Source organism: Oreochromis niloticus, linkage group LG4 (assembly GCF_001858045.2).
Source record: "Oreochromis niloticus isolate F11D_XX linkage group LG4, O_niloticus_UMD_NMBU, whole genome shotgun sequence".
In the NCBI taxonomy this organism is placed as follows: Eukaryota; Metazoa; Chordata; class Actinopteri; order Cichliformes; family Cichlidae; genus Oreochromis; species Oreochromis niloticus.
The window spans coordinates 664904-686581 of NC_031969.2; the positions used below are offsets into that span (position 1 = coordinate 664904).

At 44.7% G+C, this 21678-nt stretch overlaps 1 protein-coding gene across 7 annotated transcripts in view; it reads left to right on the forward strand.

Moving 5' to 3' along the window:
* The window catches only part of smg1 (SMG1 nonsense mediated mRNA decay associated PI3K related kinase), a 58544-nt gene that overhangs the window by 10547 nt on the left and 26319 nt on the right, over positions 1 to 21678 (forward strand). For 5 of the 7 annotated variants that reach the window (XM_005462867.4, XM_005462870.4, XM_005462869.4 and 2 more), the window contains 22 exons: positions 397 to 570; positions 1114 to 1335; positions 1728 to 1829; positions 2200 to 2478; positions 3642 to 3772; positions 5958 to 6119; positions 6296 to 6414; positions 6497 to 6584; positions 6725 to 6826; positions 7751 to 7891; positions 8141 to 8367; positions 8576 to 8775; positions 9246 to 9407; positions 10249 to 10403; positions 10512 to 10645; positions 10882 to 11193; positions 11486 to 11627; positions 14509 to 14659; positions 14916 to 15036; positions 15457 to 15705; positions 20104 to 20258; positions 20970 to 21105. In XM_005462867.4, coding sequence (XP_005462924.1) covers positions 397 to 570; positions 1114 to 1335; positions 1728 to 1829; positions 2200 to 2478; positions 3642 to 3772; positions 5958 to 6119; positions 6296 to 6414; positions 6497 to 6584; positions 6725 to 6826; positions 7751 to 7891; positions 8141 to 8367; positions 8576 to 8775; positions 9246 to 9407; positions 10249 to 10403; positions 10512 to 10645; positions 10882 to 11193; positions 11486 to 11627; positions 14509 to 14659; positions 14916 to 15036; positions 15457 to 15705; positions 20104 to 20258; positions 20970 to 21105 — 3664 coding nt within the window. The remainder of the gene's footprint in view (positions 1 to 396; positions 571 to 1113; positions 1336 to 1727; positions 1830 to 2199; positions 2479 to 3641; positions 3773 to 5957; positions 6120 to 6295; positions 6415 to 6496; positions 6585 to 6724; positions 6827 to 7750; positions 7892 to 8140; positions 8368 to 8575; positions 8776 to 9245; positions 9408 to 10248; positions 10404 to 10511; positions 10646 to 10881; positions 11194 to 11485; positions 11628 to 14508; positions 14660 to 14915; positions 15037 to 15456; positions 15706 to 20103; positions 20259 to 20969; positions 21106 to 21678) is intronic. The other 2 variants (XM_005462868.4, XM_003457930.5) reach the window with 1 other exon arrangement.

A 21678-nucleotide genomic window follows, 5' to 3' on the forward strand; every position in this document is an offset into this window, starting at 1 on the left:
TCTTCACTCTGTTTAAACAGCTGTGCTCAGTACTGGCAAGTACGGTGAAGGCTGAGCACAAATACCGTTGAAAAACCCAAACCTAAGGACTGTGGTGAATGAGCCATGCTGAAGCTCAGACCCTGGGGAAAGGTCTCGCTCCGGTCCTGACCTGATGGGCTGTCTGTTGTAGATCAGCTAAATTTAAGTCACTAGACTTCACTGCACCTTATACCGTTCAGTAGGCTTTATTTAAATGTACAACAAACTGGAGCCAGTGTGTTTGGGTCCAGTTTATGCTCAGACTGGAAACCCTCAAAGATCTTTGATGGTATAAAATTGGATTCTCTCACCAGATAATAAAAATTAAATAATATCACATATCTCGTGCTTTGGCTGACTCTTTGCTCTCTTTAGGATCTGAGCCATGTGGTGTCAGGAGAGGTGCTCGATGAAGATATCCCCCCTCCCTCAGTGTCGCTGCCCAAGTTGGCAGCTCTGCTGAGAGTTTTCAGCACAGTGGTCCGCAGCATCGGAGAGCGATTCAGCCCTTTCAGAGGACCTCCCATTACTGAAGTCTATGTCACAGATGTAAGAGCTGCACCTCTGAGAACCAAACCCACACTGAGCAGTGCACTCACTGACAAATGTGGATCGCAGTTTGGAAATACCTTACTGTTAAAATGTGTTGGTAAAAGGAGCACGTTTCCTTTGATGAAGTACTTAAATATACACTAAATTTACCAAAGTGCCTTATTTTCCAGTAATATTTAGTTTGTTCTAAGAAAGCCTGAGGAGCAGCTCATCAATAAGACGGTCCTACCACAACGTGCTGTGGTAGTTGGATAATGACAGATTTGACACAGAGAGTGATTTTAGTCACAACAAGTAGAAAATCAGAATTTATTTCACCTTCTTTTTACATAACTCAGAGTAACTGAGGTTTATGGACATTTAGATTCATTCTTTTTTTCCTGCACATTTATTGTTATAAAATTCTCACGTGTGAATTTGACCGTTAAAAGAAAGATGCAGATCTGTAGCAAGGCAGTTAACATTTACTATAATCTGAGAGTGCAAAGTCTGAGCTTCATCACTTTATTCACTGTTCTCTGTTTCCTGATCTTTCCAAAGGTTCTTAACCGGGTTCTGGCCTGTGTGACTGTGGCAAAGCAGGTGCAGTTCTCCGAGGCCGTTCTCACAGCAGGGAATGAGTGTGTGGGTGTGTTGCTGGCCAGTGTAGAGCCCTGTGGGCAGCTGATGGATGCTGTCCTTGCCTATGGTCTAGACCAGCTGGACTGCTGCCAGGCCTGTGGCTCAGACTACAACCTGGCAGTGCTCAATCTCCTCACTCTGGTACAGTCACCTAACAGGTTATATATACTCATAGACTAAGATGTGTTCATTTGTATGCTCACAGCCTGATTGACAAAGTGTAATGAACCCTACACTGATATTTTATGCTGTAGTTTGACCTGTTATGATTATAATTGTGATGAGCCAGTTTTCTTACAGTCTGTGTTGCAGATAAGTTTTTGTCACTTTCTGCACTAAACATTGTGATTTCCTGTAACAGCCCCCTGTCCCCACCCCCCACACATTCTTGGTCCTTTGATTAAAATGAAATCTGGAACTGCTACAACTTGTGGAAAATTCTGTGACGGTCTAAATAATTAGCAAGCCTGACTTTGACTTGTTCAGCATTGTGTGAGGAAAAGCTTTTGATTGAAGGTCGTGTTGCCTTTCAGATTGTAGACCAGGTCAACACCAAGCTGCCCGTGTCCTTTGTAGAGAAGCTGTTGGCACCAGACTCCCAGCTGCTGAAGCTTCGCTTTCATCAAGACAAAGAGGTTTGGCTTCATTCAGTCTTCCTGTACCACCTTAATGGGCTTGGCATATATTTTGCACATCTAATACACTGGTGGCTCAATCCAAGGCCGCTCCAGTCTGCATACCAAATGTCCTCGGGCAACATACTGAACCCAAGTGGCTCGCTAATGCAAAAGGCCTTCACCTGAGAAACAAGCTAAGATTTTACCAAGAAAAACATGTTATATATATATCAGAACAGGAACATGCATGAAGTTCAGTTGTATAGACTCAGTGTGTTTGGGGAGGCCCAGTGTGTTCTTGGCTCATTTGTAGGTTGGGTGAGTGAAAATAATTTGAACATTTTTTCTTTTGATGAGTGTAATCTGTGTCCATGTGCTCCCTGCACAGGTCATGTCAGCTGTACACGGTGTGTACCAGGCGCTGATGAGCCTGAAAAACATCCCAACACTGGAGGCAGCTTATAAAATGGTGTTGGGGGAGATGGCGTGTGGTCTCAACAGCCTGATGGAGACTCTGGGTCCCCTGAAACCAGGGACCCTCTGCCCCAATATCCAGCACCCTGCTTTTGCTCCCCTCACCCTACCGCCAGAAAAAGCCCAGTTCACCATCATCTTCAACCTCAGCACCTTTACCACCATTGGCAACACCAAGAATTCTCTGATTGGGGTGAGCCGTTTTCTATTGTTAAACATCACAGAGTAGCACTGTAACAATGTCACAGTACTTCCTTTGATGTGACTGGTGTGGTAAAAGGTTCATATTAACTTTACACTCATTAATATATCTAAAGATATGTTCCTGTATGGCATGTTGGGACATGCAGCATTGCTGGGTTCATCAGTCTGTTAAGCCTGCGTCATTCAGTGTCTGCATGACAGCCATACTGGTATTCCTCACAGCTTCATTCTGTCACACTCACAAAATTAACACAATGTGTCCCAGTACTGCAGATAGGAGGCCAACAGTGTATTTTTTGCCCGTCTGTCCAGCAATATATCAGAATTGTTGTCTGAAGGCCAAAAAATGCCCAAAAGATTTACTTTCCCCGGTGAACCATTATAGCAAATGCCATAATGGTCCACTTGATAGTCATATTTTATTTATTTAGTTTATTAGTATTTTTATTTTGAGTTATCAAAATCATAACAGACTAGACCGGAGACGGAAAAGAAGAAAGAAAGAGAAAGTGGGCAAAAAGTTAAACAGAAGGAGAGGGAGAGACTGGGAGAAAGAAACAACAGTGAGAGTCTGCTTCAATACCTGCTGAAGAAAACAACACAGCAGGGAAACCACAGCAACAACCAATATATGCATAGATAACAGCCCTGCCCCCAGGGCATGAAACGGGCATGGAGGAGACCCGGGCCCCAGAAGCCCCCCAGAGCATGAGAGCCCCAGGAGGACCACTGCAGGGACGGGGAGCCTGAGATGTTGTAAGATAGGTGGAGTGTAGGACCTGACCTGAAGTATGCAAGCATACAAGCATGCATTCCCACCCTCAGGCACACATACATACAAATACTCTCACACAACATGGAGACACACAGGAACACACCATCACACTCCCCATACACACACTGTACTTCAAGGTCCAGGCACCAACAAGCCCAGAGGGGTTTACCACGACTACTTTATTCTTCCTCAGCCAATCAGCAGCGCTCGTGCAATTGTTTCACTTGTTTTTAAGATTTCACCTGTTTGCACTGCCCCAAGATTCAGTCCATGGTCTGTGTCCGCATCCTCTTTTGGTTCATTACTGTTTTTCTGTGTGTGTGTGTGTGTGTGTGTGTGTGTGTGTGTGTGTGTGTGTGTGTGTGTGTTATATCTAGATGTGGGCCTTGTCGCCGACAGTCTTCGCTCTTCTAAGTCACAATTTGATGCTGGTCCACTCTGAGTTGGCTGTCTACTACCCTGCTATCCAGTACGCTGTACTCTACTCCCTGTACTCTCACTGCACCAGGTAATACACCCACATGTACTGTGAACAGAATCACTGCTGTCCACTGCAGCATTCTCAGTTATGCAGACATGACTACAAAAGGGATGGGCACCCCTCTTAATCTTTGTATTTAGGGGTTTTCAGTCCAGTTGCAACGGGAGTATAAATCAAGCAGACATGCGGTGTGCCTTTATGCACACTTGTGAAAGAACGGGTCGTTCTTTTCTCAAGCTAGGAGCTGTAACAGGATGCCACCGTTAGTCCTTTTACCAAAATTCTTCCCTTCTAGATCTTCCACCACCAACTGTAACTGCTGTTATTATAAGTGAAAGCAGTTTTGCACCTGTTGTTTTGCTGATTGCTACTCACCGTCATAGTAATGCTGAAAAAGAGCCGCTATCCTGAAGAATCCTGAAGCTCCCTTTCAGTCGATTCACTCAGTACAACACATGAGTATGAGATATCACGCCCCCACGTGTCCTGGCTGAAGAAAGCTTTGTTCATGCCTTTAAGGGTCCACCTGCACATATACCCCTCTCATCACAGTCATCCCTCAGTTCTTACGCTCTTCACCTCACTGAGTTGGACTGCTGCTAGTTAGGTTGGCTTAACTGCCCGTGTTGGTGTTAGCCTCCACTGTGCAGTTAGTGCGTAGGCTGCCTGCAGAGTGAGCAAAGCAGAAGTCTCCTGTTCACCCCTGTCCTCAGAGGTGCAGTTTCTCTTTGCATGACAGCAAACACTACGATGTCTGCCCATCTGCCTGGGGATTGTCCACACTAGGAGAGCACTGACGGAGCCCGAAGCCTGTGCATTTTGTCTGCAGCTCCGGCGCTCGACCCTGGAAAGACGGGGGGACGTTTGTGGAGAAAGTGCTGAGGCGGACAGCTGTCGCATGGCATGACCCTCTCCTCTTCAAGTCTGGGGCCCCAGCTTTGTCCTAGCCTGAACACAAGGAGCGTCTGGTTGATGCCCCTGCATTTAGCTGGGCTGACCACATGGAGTATGTTGATGGGTTAACTGAAGACGAGCTGGAACCATGCAGGAACGCTGACGGTCAGGAAGATGATGCTGTGTTGGGCATCAGCTTGGACATCTATGGTTTGTCAGATGATGAGCAGGAGCGTCGGCCCAGTGTGCTGCTGCTGCTGCGCTGACACGATGACATCTCTTTGTTTCCCTCCTTAACGCGGTCAGAATTGTCACGGATTACATCCAGCGTGCGTCCCGCTCTGCAGCGCTCTCCCTGGGCAGAGGGATGGCTTCGACAGTAGTGGTGCAGAGGCACCTGAACAGTTATAGATATAACTGTTCATTAGAATATCCCCTTGGTTGTTCTAGTGTTAGGTCTTCTGGAGGAGGAGTAAAATGCCCCCAAAACCACTGACTTGTCTGTCTGAAAAAGGAACATTAAGTCAGGTGATCATTTTGTTTTGTAGCTCTCTGCATCATCTGAACCATGTGGCTGTTCTAAAAATTGTTGCTACAGAAGAATGCCATTTGAGAAAATCCAAGCTCCATTATTACCAGTGTATGTATCCTACTGAGAGGGCGCACAGAAAAAGAAGTGAAAGGAAAAAAATCTGGAAATGGCTCAGCTTCTGCTTTTGCTTTGTTTCTTCTTTTTGCTTCTTCAAACTACTTAGAAACCTCGCTGGATTTGAACTCTGCTCACCTTCTTAGTACGAGTGTCTCCTTGTGCATCTCTGGGTGCTTCCAGACAGACATGAACTCATTAAAGTGGCCTGGCCCTCAGGTGCAGGGTCCTACCTGCTCAGGCCGGCTGGCTTTTTGGCTGTGATCCAGGTTTGGTGTGGACGTCTACAGTTTGAGCTTCACCTGTGGTGGGCCGGTGTCGTTATACGCCCACCCTTCAAGTTCAAGGGTTGAAATGTTCCCACATTGGAGGACACGCAGCAGATGTCCAAGTGGTTGTCATGGGACATTCTAACAGCAGCAGTGGAAACCCAAACCTGATTAATATTTTATGGGTGGTGTTGTAAAAGTAGCTGAATGAAGAAAATCAAACAAGTTTGTCTTTTGTCACTGAAGATTATTTGAGTGAACTCTAACAACAAATTGTGGAGGAAATAGAGTTGTGTGAGGGTTTGAATGGCTCCCAGACCAAACTGAAGTAACAGTGTCTCTCGATGTTTCTGTTTTATGGCTGCTTCTCTGATCTGATGACCTCCTCTGTCTCTGTGTGCAGGCACGATCACTTCATCTCATCCAGCTTATCGTCGTCTTCTCCCTCTCTGTTTGATGGTGCTGTCATCAGCACTGTAACCACGGCAACTAAGAAGCATTTCAGCACACTGCTTAGTCTTCTTGGAGGTCTGCTGTCCCGGGAGCATCTTTACCCTGAGGCCAGGTTCTCTCTCTCCCCATTTTTAACCAAACACAGCTCACTGTTTTATCACTAAATGTTCACTGTTTAGCTAAATACCTCAGTAGCTGTCTAACGACGACAGCAACAGATCAAACCAGATTCAACATATAAAGCATTTTGGATACAGTTATTATAACAACCTTGCCTTGGTTTGTTAGGAAACTGCTTCTCACCTGGGCTCAGGAGATCTCTCTGCTGATGAAGAAGTCAGACACCTACAGCCCCCTGTTTTCCCTGCCCTCTTTCAACAAGTTCTGCAGAGGAATTCTGGCTAACGGTGAGAATAAACTCCAGAATTGTGCTTTACACAGGGTTCATCACTGAGCATGTTTAATGCTGTTCTTGTTTTCTGTGGACAGCTCTGAATGAAGATCAGAGTATCTGCCTCCAGACCTGCCACACTATACAGGTCCTTTCTTCATCACTGTCTACAGAGCTGCTGCAGAGGTGAACGGCTTGCTTCTGCCCTGCATGTATATGGAAACATGTGATGCCTAATGTTTGTTCTCTTGTGTTAAAGCCTCTGTGTGTGTGTGTGTGTGTGTGTGTGTGTGTGTGTGTGTGTGTTGTGGTTGGGGGTCTCTTAGGTGTACAGATGTGTGCAGAGTGCTGTTGGTCCACTCAGCCATGAGGGTGAGGCAAGCTTATGGTAAACTTCTCAGGACAATCCCTCTTGATGTGGCTCTGAGGTAAGACTTGCTGCACAGCTGTACCACTACAAACTTGATTCATTCACATGATTTGATATATACATCGTTAATGTGTTGTTATTAACAGTGGATGTCATTCCGATTGCTCTGGTGTAATATAGCGGCATGACACAGCTTTGATACACTAACAAGCTCCACAGTCTTGTTCCTGACGTCGGCTCATACTCAGTAGGATGAAATGTTTTGGATAATTTGCCTTTGTGATGAAAGCTGTGGTATTCGCCCTACAGCAGAATATATCCGTCTCTGTGATCACTACAGAACACCAAGTTCAGACTTGGGCCAGCTATGAAGCATTTGGTGCTATGGCAGCTGTTGGCTCCTGGCTATACCGAGCCTAAACTCTCTGAGCTCCACTTTAATGAAAGGCAGTAAATAAACCTGCTGTTACTTTGGCTTGTGTGGACCTGGCTAATGATTAGCTTAGGTTGTACCTAGTCTGAACAATAAGTAGAAACATTAAATGGGGGAATGATCATAAAAGTGGTCCAGGTTAATAACTACAGACTACTACTACTTATACAGAGTATTACTTAGCCTTGAGTTGAGTCTAACTACAGCCTGGCTGGTCCCACTTCATTAACCAGCTGCTCGGCTAAAGCTGTCACACAGCTAAAGTGAGTGCAGGTTGTTGCATTGTGCCTGACTGCCATTTTTCAAATAAATTAAATTAAATAGTTTTGATTAAATGTATGAAAGGCAGCTCAGTTTCTGAGCAGTCTGTACAGTCATCTATGACTCTATCCAAGCTGCACACTGACAAATGTCATCGCTTTTCGTCAGCACTGTGTCATAGTTGGGCGACAGTTGGTGTTAGATGACCACTGTTTGAAACACAGCTGTGACCCATCAGGAGATCGGATGCATGTTCTCAACATATGCGTGTATATTGCTTGTTCACAGTAACCACAGCCATCCTGAAATGAGGAAGATCTCTCTGGCCATTCGCCACCACATGAGCCATGCGCCAAGCAGCACTTTCCACCCCCAGGACTTCAGTGACCTTATTAGCTTCATCCTATATGGCGTCCTGCACCGTGGAGGGTAATGGCACAGTGACAGCTGCACAGAACTCTCAGAAAGTCTTTTGTTTTACAGTCCCGTGGGCATTTTTTATTTTTGGTAGTCGTGTATAGGTTTACACAGATGTGTGTATCATGACGATTTTGAGTCCACTATAGTGAGAGATTCATGTCAGGTCTGTGTAATGTAAGGGAAATCTGTGATGCATGCTTGGTTTTATGGGTGATATGACTTGTGATGAATAAAAATGATCATATCCTGTATCCACAGCAAGGACTCCTGGCTGGAGCGCCTGTACTACAGCTGCCAACGCCTTGAGAAACAGGATGGCCGTGGAAGTACTGATGGTAGCAAGCCAGATGTGGTGACCCGGGCACTGCTAAAAACAGAGGTGTTGCTATGGCAGTGGGCAGTTTGGGAGGCTGCACAGTTCACTGTGTTATCCAAACTCCGAACGCCTTTGGGTCGAGCTCAGGACACCTTCCAGACCATTGAAGGTAAAGTGAAGAGCTCATGTGACTGCATTCACAATAAGCATCATTTACTTTCAAGATCTTTTTTGAAACCTCCAGAAGAGGCTTTTTGTAGTCGGGAAGTGGAAATGGTTTTCTCAGATACATACAGACGCCGTGTGTCAAAGGAATAAAACTGGGACAGTTCATCTACAGTTTTCAGACACAAACCATTTTCTCTGCCTTGTTGCAGGTATGATCCGGAGCTTGGCTGCACACAGTCTGAACCCCGAGCAGGATGTGGGAGCTTGGGCGGGCAGTGGAAGTGACAGTGATGGTCACCACTTAAATCAGCTCCGCCTCACTTTGCTGCTTCAGTACCTGGAGAACCTGGAGAAGCTCATGTACAACGCCTACGAGGGCTGTGCTAATGCTCTGACAGCTCCACCAAAGGTGCGCAAAGACAAACTCCACTGCACTGGGGGTTGAAAATTAAATAGTTTAACATTTTGATACTAAAGGGGATGATAGAGCCTCAAAGTTATATCATTATTACAAGTGTCCTTGAATTTTGTGATAAAGGAAAAAGGTACTGAGTCACAGTTTATCAGTAATTTATGAGTGCAAACAAAATGAATGAAGGGCATTTTTAATCTTTTGTCCTCAGGGAGTAATTGTCGTTGGTGATAGATTGGCTAATTCAAAGACTGAACCTGCTAAACCTTACATATAGCCTGCTCTATAATGTCACACAATAAAATTGAAACAGCTATTTTCTATTTGGGATTTGGTGTCTTGGATCGATTGACAGGTCTTGCTGTCTGTAGCAGACGTGATGTTGTGATTGCCATTCTGCATTCTTTTTTATTAATAATCAGTCCTGTGTGTAAATGATCACGGATGCCTTTTTCTCCGCTTCTCAGGGAATTCGGACTTTCTTCTACACGAACCGTCAGACGTGCCAGGACTGGCTGACGAGGATCCGCTTGGCGCTGATGAGAGTTGGTCTTCTGTCTGGACAGCCTGCAGTAACTATTCGCCATGGGTTCGATCTGCTTGCAGAGATTAAAAACAGTGGCACTCAGGTCTGTATTAGTAGAGCATCCTCTATGTATTTATGTATTAGATGTAGTAGAAATGTATATACAGTGAAAATATTCATATTACTTCACTTGTTTGTCATGTTACAGTAATCAGCACTGAATGTAGTCCATTTTGGATTGCACATAAAACAAGTGTGTACACAGCTGCAGTGCTGTCAGAGGCTTAGGATGTAAGCCACTGGATTTAACTAGCTAAGGTTACCATGCTGCACAACCCTTCTCCTCAATTCACTGACTAGCTTCCTGTTTGCTGATGACATCATTTCCTATTACAGACTTTACTGATTTTAAGGTGGCGCTCTTGAGTTACAATTACATATTTAACACCTTAAACTGCCAGCCCGCCTACAGTTAACCAAAAGGAACTCTTTGACCTGACTCTTTGGTCATGTCTGGAGGAAACCAGGCACCGCTTATTACCTGGTCAATACCATCCCACACCATCTTCCAACAGGACAAGAATCCAAGGGACACAAGCCAAGATAACAAGAGAGTGTCCCAGCCAGAGTTCAGACTTGATCTGAACTGAACAGATGTGAAAATGGCTGCGCACCGACACTCCCCATCCAACGTGATTTAGAGGTCAAGAGGTTCTTCATAGAAGAACGGGAGAAACTGCCCCAAAATGAGTGTGCCGAGAGGCTGTAACATGACAAAATGTGGAACAAGTGAAGTGCTGTGAATAAGTGCTGTAGTAATTCTGTTTGTCTATGCAAATTCTCAGTGTTACGTTAGGCGGTGTATCATTTGACCATCCTACAAATACTGTGGTAATAAATAGTATCATCTGTCTGGGTGAACTGTGTTTTTGTGGACTTTAAAGGGTCCAGAGCTGGAGGTGCCCGTGGTGTTGCTTGTGGAGGCTCTGTTGGAGTTGCATTGTCCCGAGGCCATCCAGGGCTTGGCAAGTTGGAGTGCCTCAACTTCAGGCAAGAGTATGGGCTGGTTGTCATCGGTTGCGCTGCAGGCTGAGGGACGGTAAGGATTGGCACGCTAACCAATTATCCTCATGGTTCACTGAGATGCTCATTTGTAATAGATTCGTTTCATTCCTGTAATCAGCTGTGCACATGTTTGTATATGCAGGTTTGAGAAAGCAGCCCAGGAGTATCAAGACCAACTGTCTGCAGTTACAGGAATGGACTGCAGCATCAAAGGCTCTGACTCCTTCATGCTCAAACTCTCCAGCAACACAAGCAGTCCAAAACACTGTAGCAATGGTAACTAGCAAACATCCATGTCCCCATAGATCTCAGCACGTTTATTTGTTCACCTAGCACCAGCTAAGTTCAGCTAGCTTTCTAACTGTTCCTGTAGCACAGCTGTGGGGCACACAGCCACTGCAGGTGGGCTCTGGATCACCTGACTCTTAGAAATGTGTTTTTTCAGATGCTTTCTTTGTTTTTTCATCTTTAAGTTTCACTGATGCTATGATGCTTGGTGTAATTTTCAAAAGGTGACAGCAGGAAGACGGTGTTACTGAAGTCGAATGAGTGCTCTCCAGAGGTGCTAAACTTTCTGGCCAACAAAGCCTGTCAGTGTTATGTGGCACTTTGTGACTGGGCTTCTGTTAAGGAGTGGCAGGCCACTGTCAGCACCCTCAAACAGAACTCGACCAATCCAGTCAGCATCAACCTGAAGACAGATTTCAATTACATCCATGCTTTGAGTCACTTTGAGGAGGGCGATCTAGCAGAATGTGGGGTTCAACTGGAGCTGCTGCCTGGAGAGGATTACACCGCTCTTTCTGGCAGTAAGGACAAACTTGGTAAGTGTCCTTACAACCCCGAGTCTTAACAGATGTCTGGATTGTGACTGAGTTGTGCATTTGTAGGAAAACTGGTACAATGTATTTTTTTCCCAGAATGTAATGTAGGCTTTTCAAAGTAATACCAGAGGTATCTGCTAAAAGGCTTGGAACATTTTGAATCTCAGTGACCTTGACCTCAAGGTCAGCTTTTCTGAAAGTCAGATTTATACCATGGGATCCATCTGCTGAGAGGTATAACTGGTGGCTGCTGGTATTTCTAACCCTCTCTTTGTTTTGTGCACATGTTTAGATCTGAAAAGGCTCCTGCCCTCAATGAGTCCAGATCCAACTGAGCTGCAGAGAGCTATCGAGGTGCAGCTCCTTCGCAGCGCTGTAAGTGCAATGACCAAAGTCAGCGAACAGCAGGATCAGAGAGCAGCACCAAACTCAGAGTGAGTTTATTTTTTATGGGTCATTCATTGTCAAATGACCAAATGCTTCCAGCCTTACCATCTCTGATTTCAAGGGGGAAAAACCCCATTAGGGTAATGAAACCCTTCTTAATAGGAAAACTGCCACACTTTAGCTTTCCATTGTTCATAGTTTGCTCAGAAAGTATTTTTGTGATAAAGTTGGGGCGTTTCAAGCCTTTTCTGATGAATGCCTTCCATTTTCTGATGGCTGTATCTGGAGAACTAAATAAGCTATTAATCCCACAGTGAAATGAGTCATAGCAGCATAAATACAACAGAAAACAGAGCAGCCATATAAGACAAGCATAGAAATAAAAATATAAATAGATGATTATTGAGATATAAATACCAACCTAAATATTATTATGAAAGGACACAGGTGTTACACTAATGTTTCTGGGATGTTATCAGTGCACTGTGTGCAGGTATAGGTTGTTTTCTATATATAAGACGTGCAGTGATCGAATCCCAGATTTTAGCCAGAGATCAAACGTTAGAACATTTTTTTTGTTACTGGTGCAGATAACCACAACCAAGTAAGATTAAAGGCTCTTCTAAACTGATTCCAAGTTTTAACTATATGAATTACACCTGGGTTGAGTACACAGTTTGAGACTGGATGTTTGAAGGGTAGTTTGGAACCTAGTGAGGCTACAGGGGAGGCGTGCACAACTCAAGCTCCTTCCAGTGCCTACCAACTGGGGCTGATGGTATCCCTCTTCACCTGGTACAATAATATTAATACTCTAACATTTACTACCTGATAATATATATAATATGAATTTTGGAAGTGACATGCATTTTTACGTATCTTTGGCTGCTTTTTATTCCATATGAATGTTGATTTCTGGCTATTACGACTGGACAACAACGGTTTTGTTTAAAAAAATGGGGACACTTAAAGAAATTTAGGACGTACACACATCTTGATAGAGTTAGTTCTTCCTCCTAAAGTAAGAGGCTCTTTCTTTAGGAAGAAGAACCACTGATGATAGCAGACGTTGATCATTGGACTTGTAGAGATCCTTAAAATCATGTGTTACCCATAGAGCTAAATACTTGGATTTTCTGTGGCTAATCTTGAAAGAGTTGGATCCAATTTGTCCCTCGCATGCAGAGGGGCGGGGCCTTAACTCACCTTTTTGAATATTAACTTTATAACCAGATTGTTGTGGGGCGTGGTCTGCTGTGTTAAGACACGGGGACTCAGGAGTTGGTGTGTGTTGTGGTGAGAAGTGATCTGTGGTCCCGCTGTGCCTTATTCTCGCCACACAGATATTTCTCCAAATGTTTAAAGTAACAACAACAAACGAGGGTCTGATATAAACAACTTGTCATCTGTATGAAGAGAGACTTTGTGCTCTGATCTGCTGGATCCCTTTAATAACCGTTCATAGTTTAATAAAAATTATGAACTGAATCCGTGACAGAGGGCAGCCGTAGCCACTGGGAACAAGTCGATCCTATTGCAGACAATGGAATCACCACAGTGTTGCAGAGGCGTGTCAACCAAGGCAGCCCTACAGCATCCAGGACCTTAAAGAACTTAGGATTTCATCCACCTCCAACCGCCCAACTACCTACAAACTGGTAGTTTAACTGCCTCACTGACCTCACCCCTAATGATCAGCAAGCAGTCTCCCTCATCCACAGAGTCTGCTCCAAGTATTCCTTCCACTGCCTCCAGTTAAAGGCAGCATTACCCCATCCACACTATATTTACACTGTGTGAGTAGAGCATTGCTTTTAGTCACCTGACAATTTGCCAGAATTGTTTGGAGTCCGACCAAAAGTCTTGTTTTGAACAGAACTTCCTCCACACCCAAGGTTGGGAAGGAAGTTGAAGATCCTGTGGACTGGGGCGTCTGTCAGACGGGGCACCAACCCTCTGTCACAGATCTGTTGTGTCTCTGTTCTGGAAGGTTCTGTTTAGGCGCACCGGGCTTGTCCAATTTCCTCTCACAGCAGCTGATCTCTTTGCCTGAGTGTCATAGCAAATCTGTCAATGCAACGCCAATCTAGGTCTTGCAGTTTCTTTAAGTTTCCCAGTAGAACAATGGAATCAGTTCTAGGAAAATTCTGTCATTCGCTGCATACTTCCAGTAAGGTGGTCAGGAACCTTTCCAGCCCTTCTCCAGGAGACTGTGTGGTCTCACTCGTGCTCCCTCTCCAGCCTGCCTCCAAGGTGTAACGACCCTGGGCTACAGTGCACACTTCTTTCATCTAGGCCAACACACTCGTTCCTAGCATTGAGTGCATACTTTTTAATGCACATTGGTTTTGTTGCTTAATATTACACATTTTTGTGTTGTATATGATTGTTCTTATTAATAAGGTTCTTTTGTCAGCAGCAGTGGTAGGTTTACACTCCAGACTGACAGAATAAGGTCATGTAGTAACAATCAGACCTGGCATTTTTGTGCTGCTACTTTTTCATTGCTCTGATGCCACAACTTCTGTTAATGCTTTTGCATGACAGTGAAAACTGAGAAGTTTTAAGCCTCTAGATAAAAGAGAGCATGCTTAGCAGCATGTTCAAGGTAGGAGGGAGAGATATAGAGAATAGACTGTCCTTTCTGCTCGTGTGAAGAACTCTATAGGCTAAAATGGGGTTTAAGAGCGTAAATCTCATCGATCCGTGGTATGTTCAGTCCATTTCCTGCCCCCATGTGGATGTGGGGTGGTTGATTCTGTAAAGTGAGACTGAAGGACATAGCCTCCACTCCAGAGCCAAAAAGGAGGATGTCACTAAAGTGGGTCTCTTCTCTGTTTTCTTTCTAAATGTTAATGTTTAAAACGTGTTACTTATTTTTAGCACAGTGCCATTTTCAGACTTTTAATAAATCATGTGATGTTGCAGTACGTTGGTGCGTTGCTTGAAACAGACCGGACGGATCTGCTTGGGTCCCCTTCGCCTGTCGACCCTCACCCTCTCTGAGACCCTGCCCACATTTCCCACCCTGCAGCTCCACTCTACTGCCACCCTGGAGAATGCTCTCACTGGACAAGAGGTTCGCACACACACTTGTTACATGACTGCATATAATAAGTGAATTTCATTGGCATCAAAAACAACTTTACAGTTGTTTACTGTCAGTTTGGCACACACAGACACACACACTGTCTCTTTCTAGGTTCTGGTTGCCTTTCATAAAAGTAGCGTTAACTTCAAACGAAGCAGCTGCAACGAGCACCAAAATGAACTTTAATTGTCCAGTTTAAAGAAACTTGGCTCTTGTTCACCCTTTGTTTTCATGTTCTTCACAGGACTGTGTGATTCCTCTGTGCAGTGAGGCCCTGAACTCTTGTAAGCAGCAGGATGCTCAGCTGTTCCTTCATGCCCTCAGATACAGCACATTTCAGAGACAACTCCTCCACAAACTTAAGGGTAACTATTGAGTCCTGATGTCTCTGAGAGAATTCATTACACCTCAGTTTATTTTCAGCAGCATCGAAGAAGAAAAAAAAAAAGTTAATTTATGTGTGTGCTTCATAAATTGTCAGCAATTCTTCCAAGAAAGAAATGAACCCACTTTGTAACTCTGAAGGTTAACCCAGGTGGTACAGTGGTTAGATGATCTGTCAGGCTGTTCAGCAGGTGCCTCAGCTCATCTCCAAGATAGCACGAGCTTGAATTGGATCAACTGTTAAGAAGTCACTTTACAAAGTCCCAAATCCAGCTTTGTGCTGCAGACGTACTTTTTGCTGGGCTGAATGTGATCACTGTGCTGCATTGACAAAGGGCCATGGAAACATGTTAGAGGTTGTATTTGTCCAACCTCTAACATTTCTCTTCATTCTTGCCTAGGTTACTCTTCCTCCACTGATAGCCACCTAATGGAGCTTTGTCTGACGGCTGTCAAATTTGCCCGTAAGAAAGGCAACATCACACTGGCATCCCGCCTGCTCAGACAGTTCAGTGACACAAAAACACAAGGAGAAGAGCAGGAAGATGATCTGTGCAAGGCCTTCAGGCATCTTAATCTTGAAGGCACGCTGGGGGAGAAATGGGGACCAGAAGTGGAGATAGAAAAAGCCAAAGTCCTAAGAACTGCAGGTGAGGAAACGTCTTCATTACTTTATTCTAACTTAAACTCCTTTGGATGGGGAATAAAGGACCTGTTCACCTTGAAGCTCTGTGCGCGTACACACACACACACACACACACACACACACACACACACACACACACACACACACACACACACACACACACACTTCAAACCCAGGAAGCCTAGACTTTAAATATATCAGAATGTGTAAAGTGTCTGATGATGGGTTGTTAGATCTGTCAAAACACAATAAACCCAACAAAACAGTTAAAAACAATGTAATATGAAAAATACTCAAGTCTGTATGCATTATACTGTAATCAGTGAGGTGATTATTTAGAAAGGTGAAACAGCTGGGAGATCTGGGGTCTAAGAAGCACCTTGGCCTAACTTTGTGCTTAAAAATAAACAGAGGTTTTGGTTCCTGAACAGCTGATTTCGTTCGGTCATCTCTGAGTGTTCACTCTGAGGTGAAGGTAAAAATGTGGAGAACACATCAGAGACAGTTTACTGAGCTGTGATATCAGGATGGCAGCAGACTCTGTGTCAGCTGTCACATCATTTTTCATTTATTAAAAACTGTTTCTGCAGCAGTTTATGACAAATTTCATTTTTCAAGAATTATTCAGTGTCAAGAGATTTATTCTAAATGACACTTCTTCAGCTGAGAGTCTAAGAGTGAAGACACACACAGACGCTGCAGTTTTAACTTGCAAGGGCATTTCACAGAACGCTCACATCAGAGTGGGGCCCTGTGAAGTGCGCACTCTGCTCTTGCACTTGCCTTTATTTATACACAAGAAAAATGAATACATTTGTTCAGTGACGTGAGCGTATGTGATTGTGTGTGTGTGTGTGTGTGTGTGTGTGTGTGTGCGAGGTCAGAACTGCTTGTTTGACTTCTTACTATCGCTGTGGGAAGGTTCAGATACAAATATCAGAACACGTTTTATAAAGAACAATCAGTCCAAAACAATGAAAAGTACAATCAGTTCTAAGCTAGGAAATGATCATCATGCAGCATTCTATCACAAGTAAACTTATATCATTAAAAGCTTATACTGACTAAAAAATACAATTTTCTATTGACATTCAGTGATCATTCACTGATGTGTAATATACTCTCACTTTTTTATAGAGTTTCATTATGTTTGCCGTTACTGGATTTGAAAAAAATCTTGATTAAAAGAAACTTGAGGTTACTTATATAACCCGGTTCTCTGAGTGAGCGTCTCATTCCGGCTGGCCATTACAGCCGTCCTTACAGGCTGGCTAAGTGATGCCCATGTCAGAAGGGACATGCTAAGCCCAGCTCTTCCTCGCTTCCATAGCAAGGAGGGAGGTCTGCTGAGACACTGACTCAAGCTACTCAGACAACCTAAAACTCCAGGTCCTGTTCATGTAAATGCACAGAGCACGGACTGGACACAAGGTATCCAACCGCTGTTGTTCCTCTGAGATGAAAGATGGCTAATGCGTAAAATGCCGCCGGTTCTATGCGGGGGTTAAGCCGCATATTGATCTTCATATGTTCTGGGAGAACTGAATGCACGACTGATGCACTTGGAGACCTTGAATCTCTCCTACACGCTTGACCAAACAGGCATTTGTATTTCCTCTGACCACTTTGCCAAAGATAGCATGTTGGTGCGCTCTTGTGGTCGAGCGTGTAACACATGCTGTCCCAGTGCCCCGTTACCTCCATGGCGAGTGAGCGAGGTGTCTGCATAGTCACAGCCGTGGAAACGCGACTCTCTGTGGGATGTGTTGTGGCTGACAGCATTGCTCTGTTTTTCAGTGTGTTTAATGTTTTCATGGGTTTCATTGGGTTGAAAGCGCTGTGGGCAAACTGCCTGGATACACATATCGGGACAGATTTAATACAGAGTGCATGCATGACAGAAGTTCTTGTGAAACAATACAACTTTGCATGGGTTTCCCTCTGGCGGCTATGGTGACAGTAACACCCACCCAAAGACTGCTACCCAGCCCGTGGATTCTTGAGAGCCCCTGCGCTGTATCTACTGTAGGGATCCTGAAAGCGAGGGCTGGGTGAGATGCTGCCTGCACATATGACTGGCACGGTGCCACAGTTTCAAAGCCTCAGCATCTCTCTTTTCTCCTCACATCTCATCTGCATCTCTTCATCTGTTCTTCTGACGACTGCACCGGAGACATTGATCTTGTCAACAAGGAACTCCTTGACAAGGGGTTGGTGAGCCTGAGCCAGCGTGCCCACTCCTGGAGAGCCATCAGGCCTATGGCTCTCCCAGTGGCCACTAATTTGTGGAGGTGGAGGACCTGGTCAGTGAAGATGCAGATTTCTCCCCACACACTGGTATCTGGTTTAGCTGTCATGTCCTCTTCTAGCTCTGCTTGGTAAGCCATTAGCATAGAGGAGGTACTGTGGGCTCTCGTTGACAGAGCGGCTGCTTTGTAGCACTTATCAGTAAGGCTGGACTGGAAGCGGCCTTCCTTGCAGGGGAGGGACGGGGCGATGAAGATGACTTTGGGTAAATGATAGATGGACTGATTCTTGTAAAGTGCTTTTCTACTCTGCCAGAGTGCTCAAAGCCCTTTACACAAAATGCCACATTCACCCATTAACACTCAGTTATACACAAGCTCTTCTTTCTATGCTTTTAAGAGCTTTCAAACTAACATTCACACATTCATACTCTGATGGATGTTCAGGGAGCAAAATGGGGTTAATATCTTAGCATGCAGACTGGGGGAGCCAGGGATCACCAACCTTGCAATCAGCAGATGACCTGCTCTACCCCCTGAGCTTTATGCACCCCACAGGTGAAGATGGCTCCCTGTGGCATCTGGTGGAGATCGAGGAGCTATATCCCCTCACAATCCAAAAGGAAGCTTCCCATGATGGAGTCCTTGTCGCTGTATGGTTTTGTTTTCCACGTCACCGCTATCTCAACGAGTAGCTCCAGGAAAACAGGCAACACATGCTTACCTGTCTTTCACCTTTGGCAGTTTCTTGCCATCAAAGCAAGAATTTATAACCTCGGTTTGCACAGCAGGCCAATGGATGTTGAGTCTAGCATCTGTGTGCTTACACATGTCTTGTATGTCCAGGGGAGACGCCATTGCAGGTTTATCAACCTAGCTGGTAGCTGAGTGCTGTGCAGCCCAGCTGATGCTAGCCAGGGAGTTGGAGTCCTTCTCGGCAATTGGAGTCTTGGCTGACTCCTCTTCATTCTCGTTAAAATCTCCTCCCTGTTCTTGTAGCATCTCCTCCCATGAAAACTCCAGCAAGGGAGAAACCCTGACATCCTCCATGTGGCTCCAGCAACGGGAAAGTGGTAGTGATGTCCTGAGGGTCTGCCTCTGCCCAGCTCACGCCTGGTGTTGCAGCCAGATCCTCAGGTATCTCCATTTCGCCTTGCTCTGCAGCAGCCTCACACACCTGCCACCCAACACGTTAGCCTGGTGAGTTACCCTACTGTGGAGCATTTTGTGTGGACAAGCCACACAGTGGATAAGATCATGAGTGGATGTCAAGGCAGCCTGAGCATGCGATAAACCTATGCATGCTCCACACATGGGTGTGTATCTCAACCAGAAGTCTTTTTGCATCAAGGATACAGTTTTCTAACTTCCCTTCCATCTTCACTGCGTACGGCTCTAGACACTGTAGCTCCTCTGAAAAAGTGCTTGACTCCGTGGTATAATTTTCAGATGCGCTCCTTAAAAAGCAGATAACGTGTAAACTGGATAGAAAATTGAGTCTCACTAATTTAGAAGATCATCATGTCGCCTGGAAAAAGAGTTTGCTGCTCTCTCAGTAAGAGAGAAGAAATTACTCATAACCTTGTCATGAATGTAAAATTATGCACAGCTACTTTGAATACCATCTATATTAAACGCCTTTCCTCCAATTGAATTTTACAGAGATGAGTTTGCTCGTGTGTGCGCTCTGACAGCCACGTTCTGCATGAGCAGATGAGTGTCAGTCATCAGCTGGTTCTTTGTTGAAGAAAGCCTGGCAGACCTGACCTGGTGGCTGCCAGGCTTCCTCTGTCGTTGCTGCCAGCAGCTGGAAGCAATAATAATGATAATGATGAAGAATTAAAAGTAATAAATCTTAAATTAGAAACAAGAAAAGCAGACAGTGACACTGTAGTTACAACAGATGCTGTGAATCCACTTATCAGGATAATTTAAAAAGCACACACAGTTTGACATCGTCAAGTTAGAAATTCATATAAAACAAATATGGAAATTTCTCTGCACTCCCTCCAAGTCCCTGTCGAGCTGTTTAGCAGTAATGCCACTGAAATGTGACAGAGATCCTAATCCAACCCTGTTTTACAAAAAACCCACGTATAAGTGCAGAGCGTTGCTGAGGGTCCTGAGGTGTTGTTTTCTAAGTGGTTGTTTCTCAGCAGGTCAGTCACTGACAGCCATGGAGATGCTGAGCAAAGCCGCTCTGTCTTATTGCCATTTGGGGAAGAATGAAGGTGCCGCCTGCCGCTCGCTGCTGACACTCTGCAAATGGTTGCTGGCTGACTGGAAGGACATGACACCTCAGCTCAAACAGGTTTACTGCTTTTTGGAATATTTGATAATGATAATCATATATGCAACGAGCTGTGCCTAACATGAAAGCAGCACAGTGAAGTTAATAGAACACAAGAACACTGAATGTAAGAATCGGACCAATGATGGGACCTAACCCTGTAACCTGCTTTGGCTCAGCTGATATTTGTCCTGATTAAGAGAAGCACCATTTCCTCTGTTACTGTTTCAAGTCTGAGTAAGTAAAGCTGACCTAGGCCTGTGTTAAACAGCCAGATATGCCTGCTCACCTACTTTGGAGACACACAGCTTGTGGTGGTGCTGATTGTCCAGGTTGCTGCAGAGCCAGCTTCCCTGATCAGTTTATTCAGTCTGTTGGTGTCAGCAGTTCTGTTTCAGCAAAGTGCACTCCATCTCCAGCATTTTGAAGATTGTGTTCAGTGTTGGTGTAGGCCATCGGGTTATGTTACTGGGATGGACGGGTGCCGCATACACCATAAGGAAAAATAAAAAGCCCAGGTTGTAATCCACTGTGGAGCCATGTACTGCGCCCCCCCCCCTTTATTGTCTTGGTAAAGTTATTTAACCAAAACATAAAAAAGTAGTGTAACAGGCTTCTTGAAGCATCTTTGACCCATTTTTGGAAAAGAATAAAATATGTAAAATATAGCAGATGTGATTGTTTGGACATATATTTAAAATGCATGATTTCAGACTGTTAATGTTTTTGTAGGTGGTAAAGAAATCGGCAGCAGTGAACTCATCCAGCGCTCTGGGCAGCGTGTCTGCTCTGAGCAGGAACATTGCTGCTCTGCTGGAGCTCCCCCTGGAGGATCAGGCCATCCCATCAGTCACTGCTGAGATTTCAGGTACCATTGGAACCTGATGTATTCACACAGAACATCTCTGGGCTGCAGTAATGTTGATTGTCCCCCTATTAACTCTAAATCAATGACTTCTCAATAATGGAGAGGTGGGATGTACCACTTTAATTTCCCAGTCAACTATACTACCAGTCAAAGTTTGGACACGCCTTCTCATTTAATGGTTTTTCTTTATTGTCACTACTTTCTACATTGAAGATACAAACTGAAGACATCAAATATATGAAGCAAGATTTATGGAATTACGTAACAAAGAAAAACTTGATAAATAACTCTAAATATATGTTAGATTCCTCAAAGTAGCCACTGTTTGCTTTGTTGACAGTGCTGCAAACCCTCGGCCTGCTCTCATCGAGCTTCATGATGTAGTCACCTGACATATTTCACCTCACAGGTGTGCCTGTCAGGGTTCATCTGTGGAGTTTCTTGCCTTCTTAATGGTGTTGGGACCATCAGGTGTGTTGTGCAGCAGTCAGGTTGGTACACAGCTGACAGCCCTATTTGACACCTGTTAGAATCCATATTATGGCAAGAACCAATCAGCTAAGTAAAGAGAAA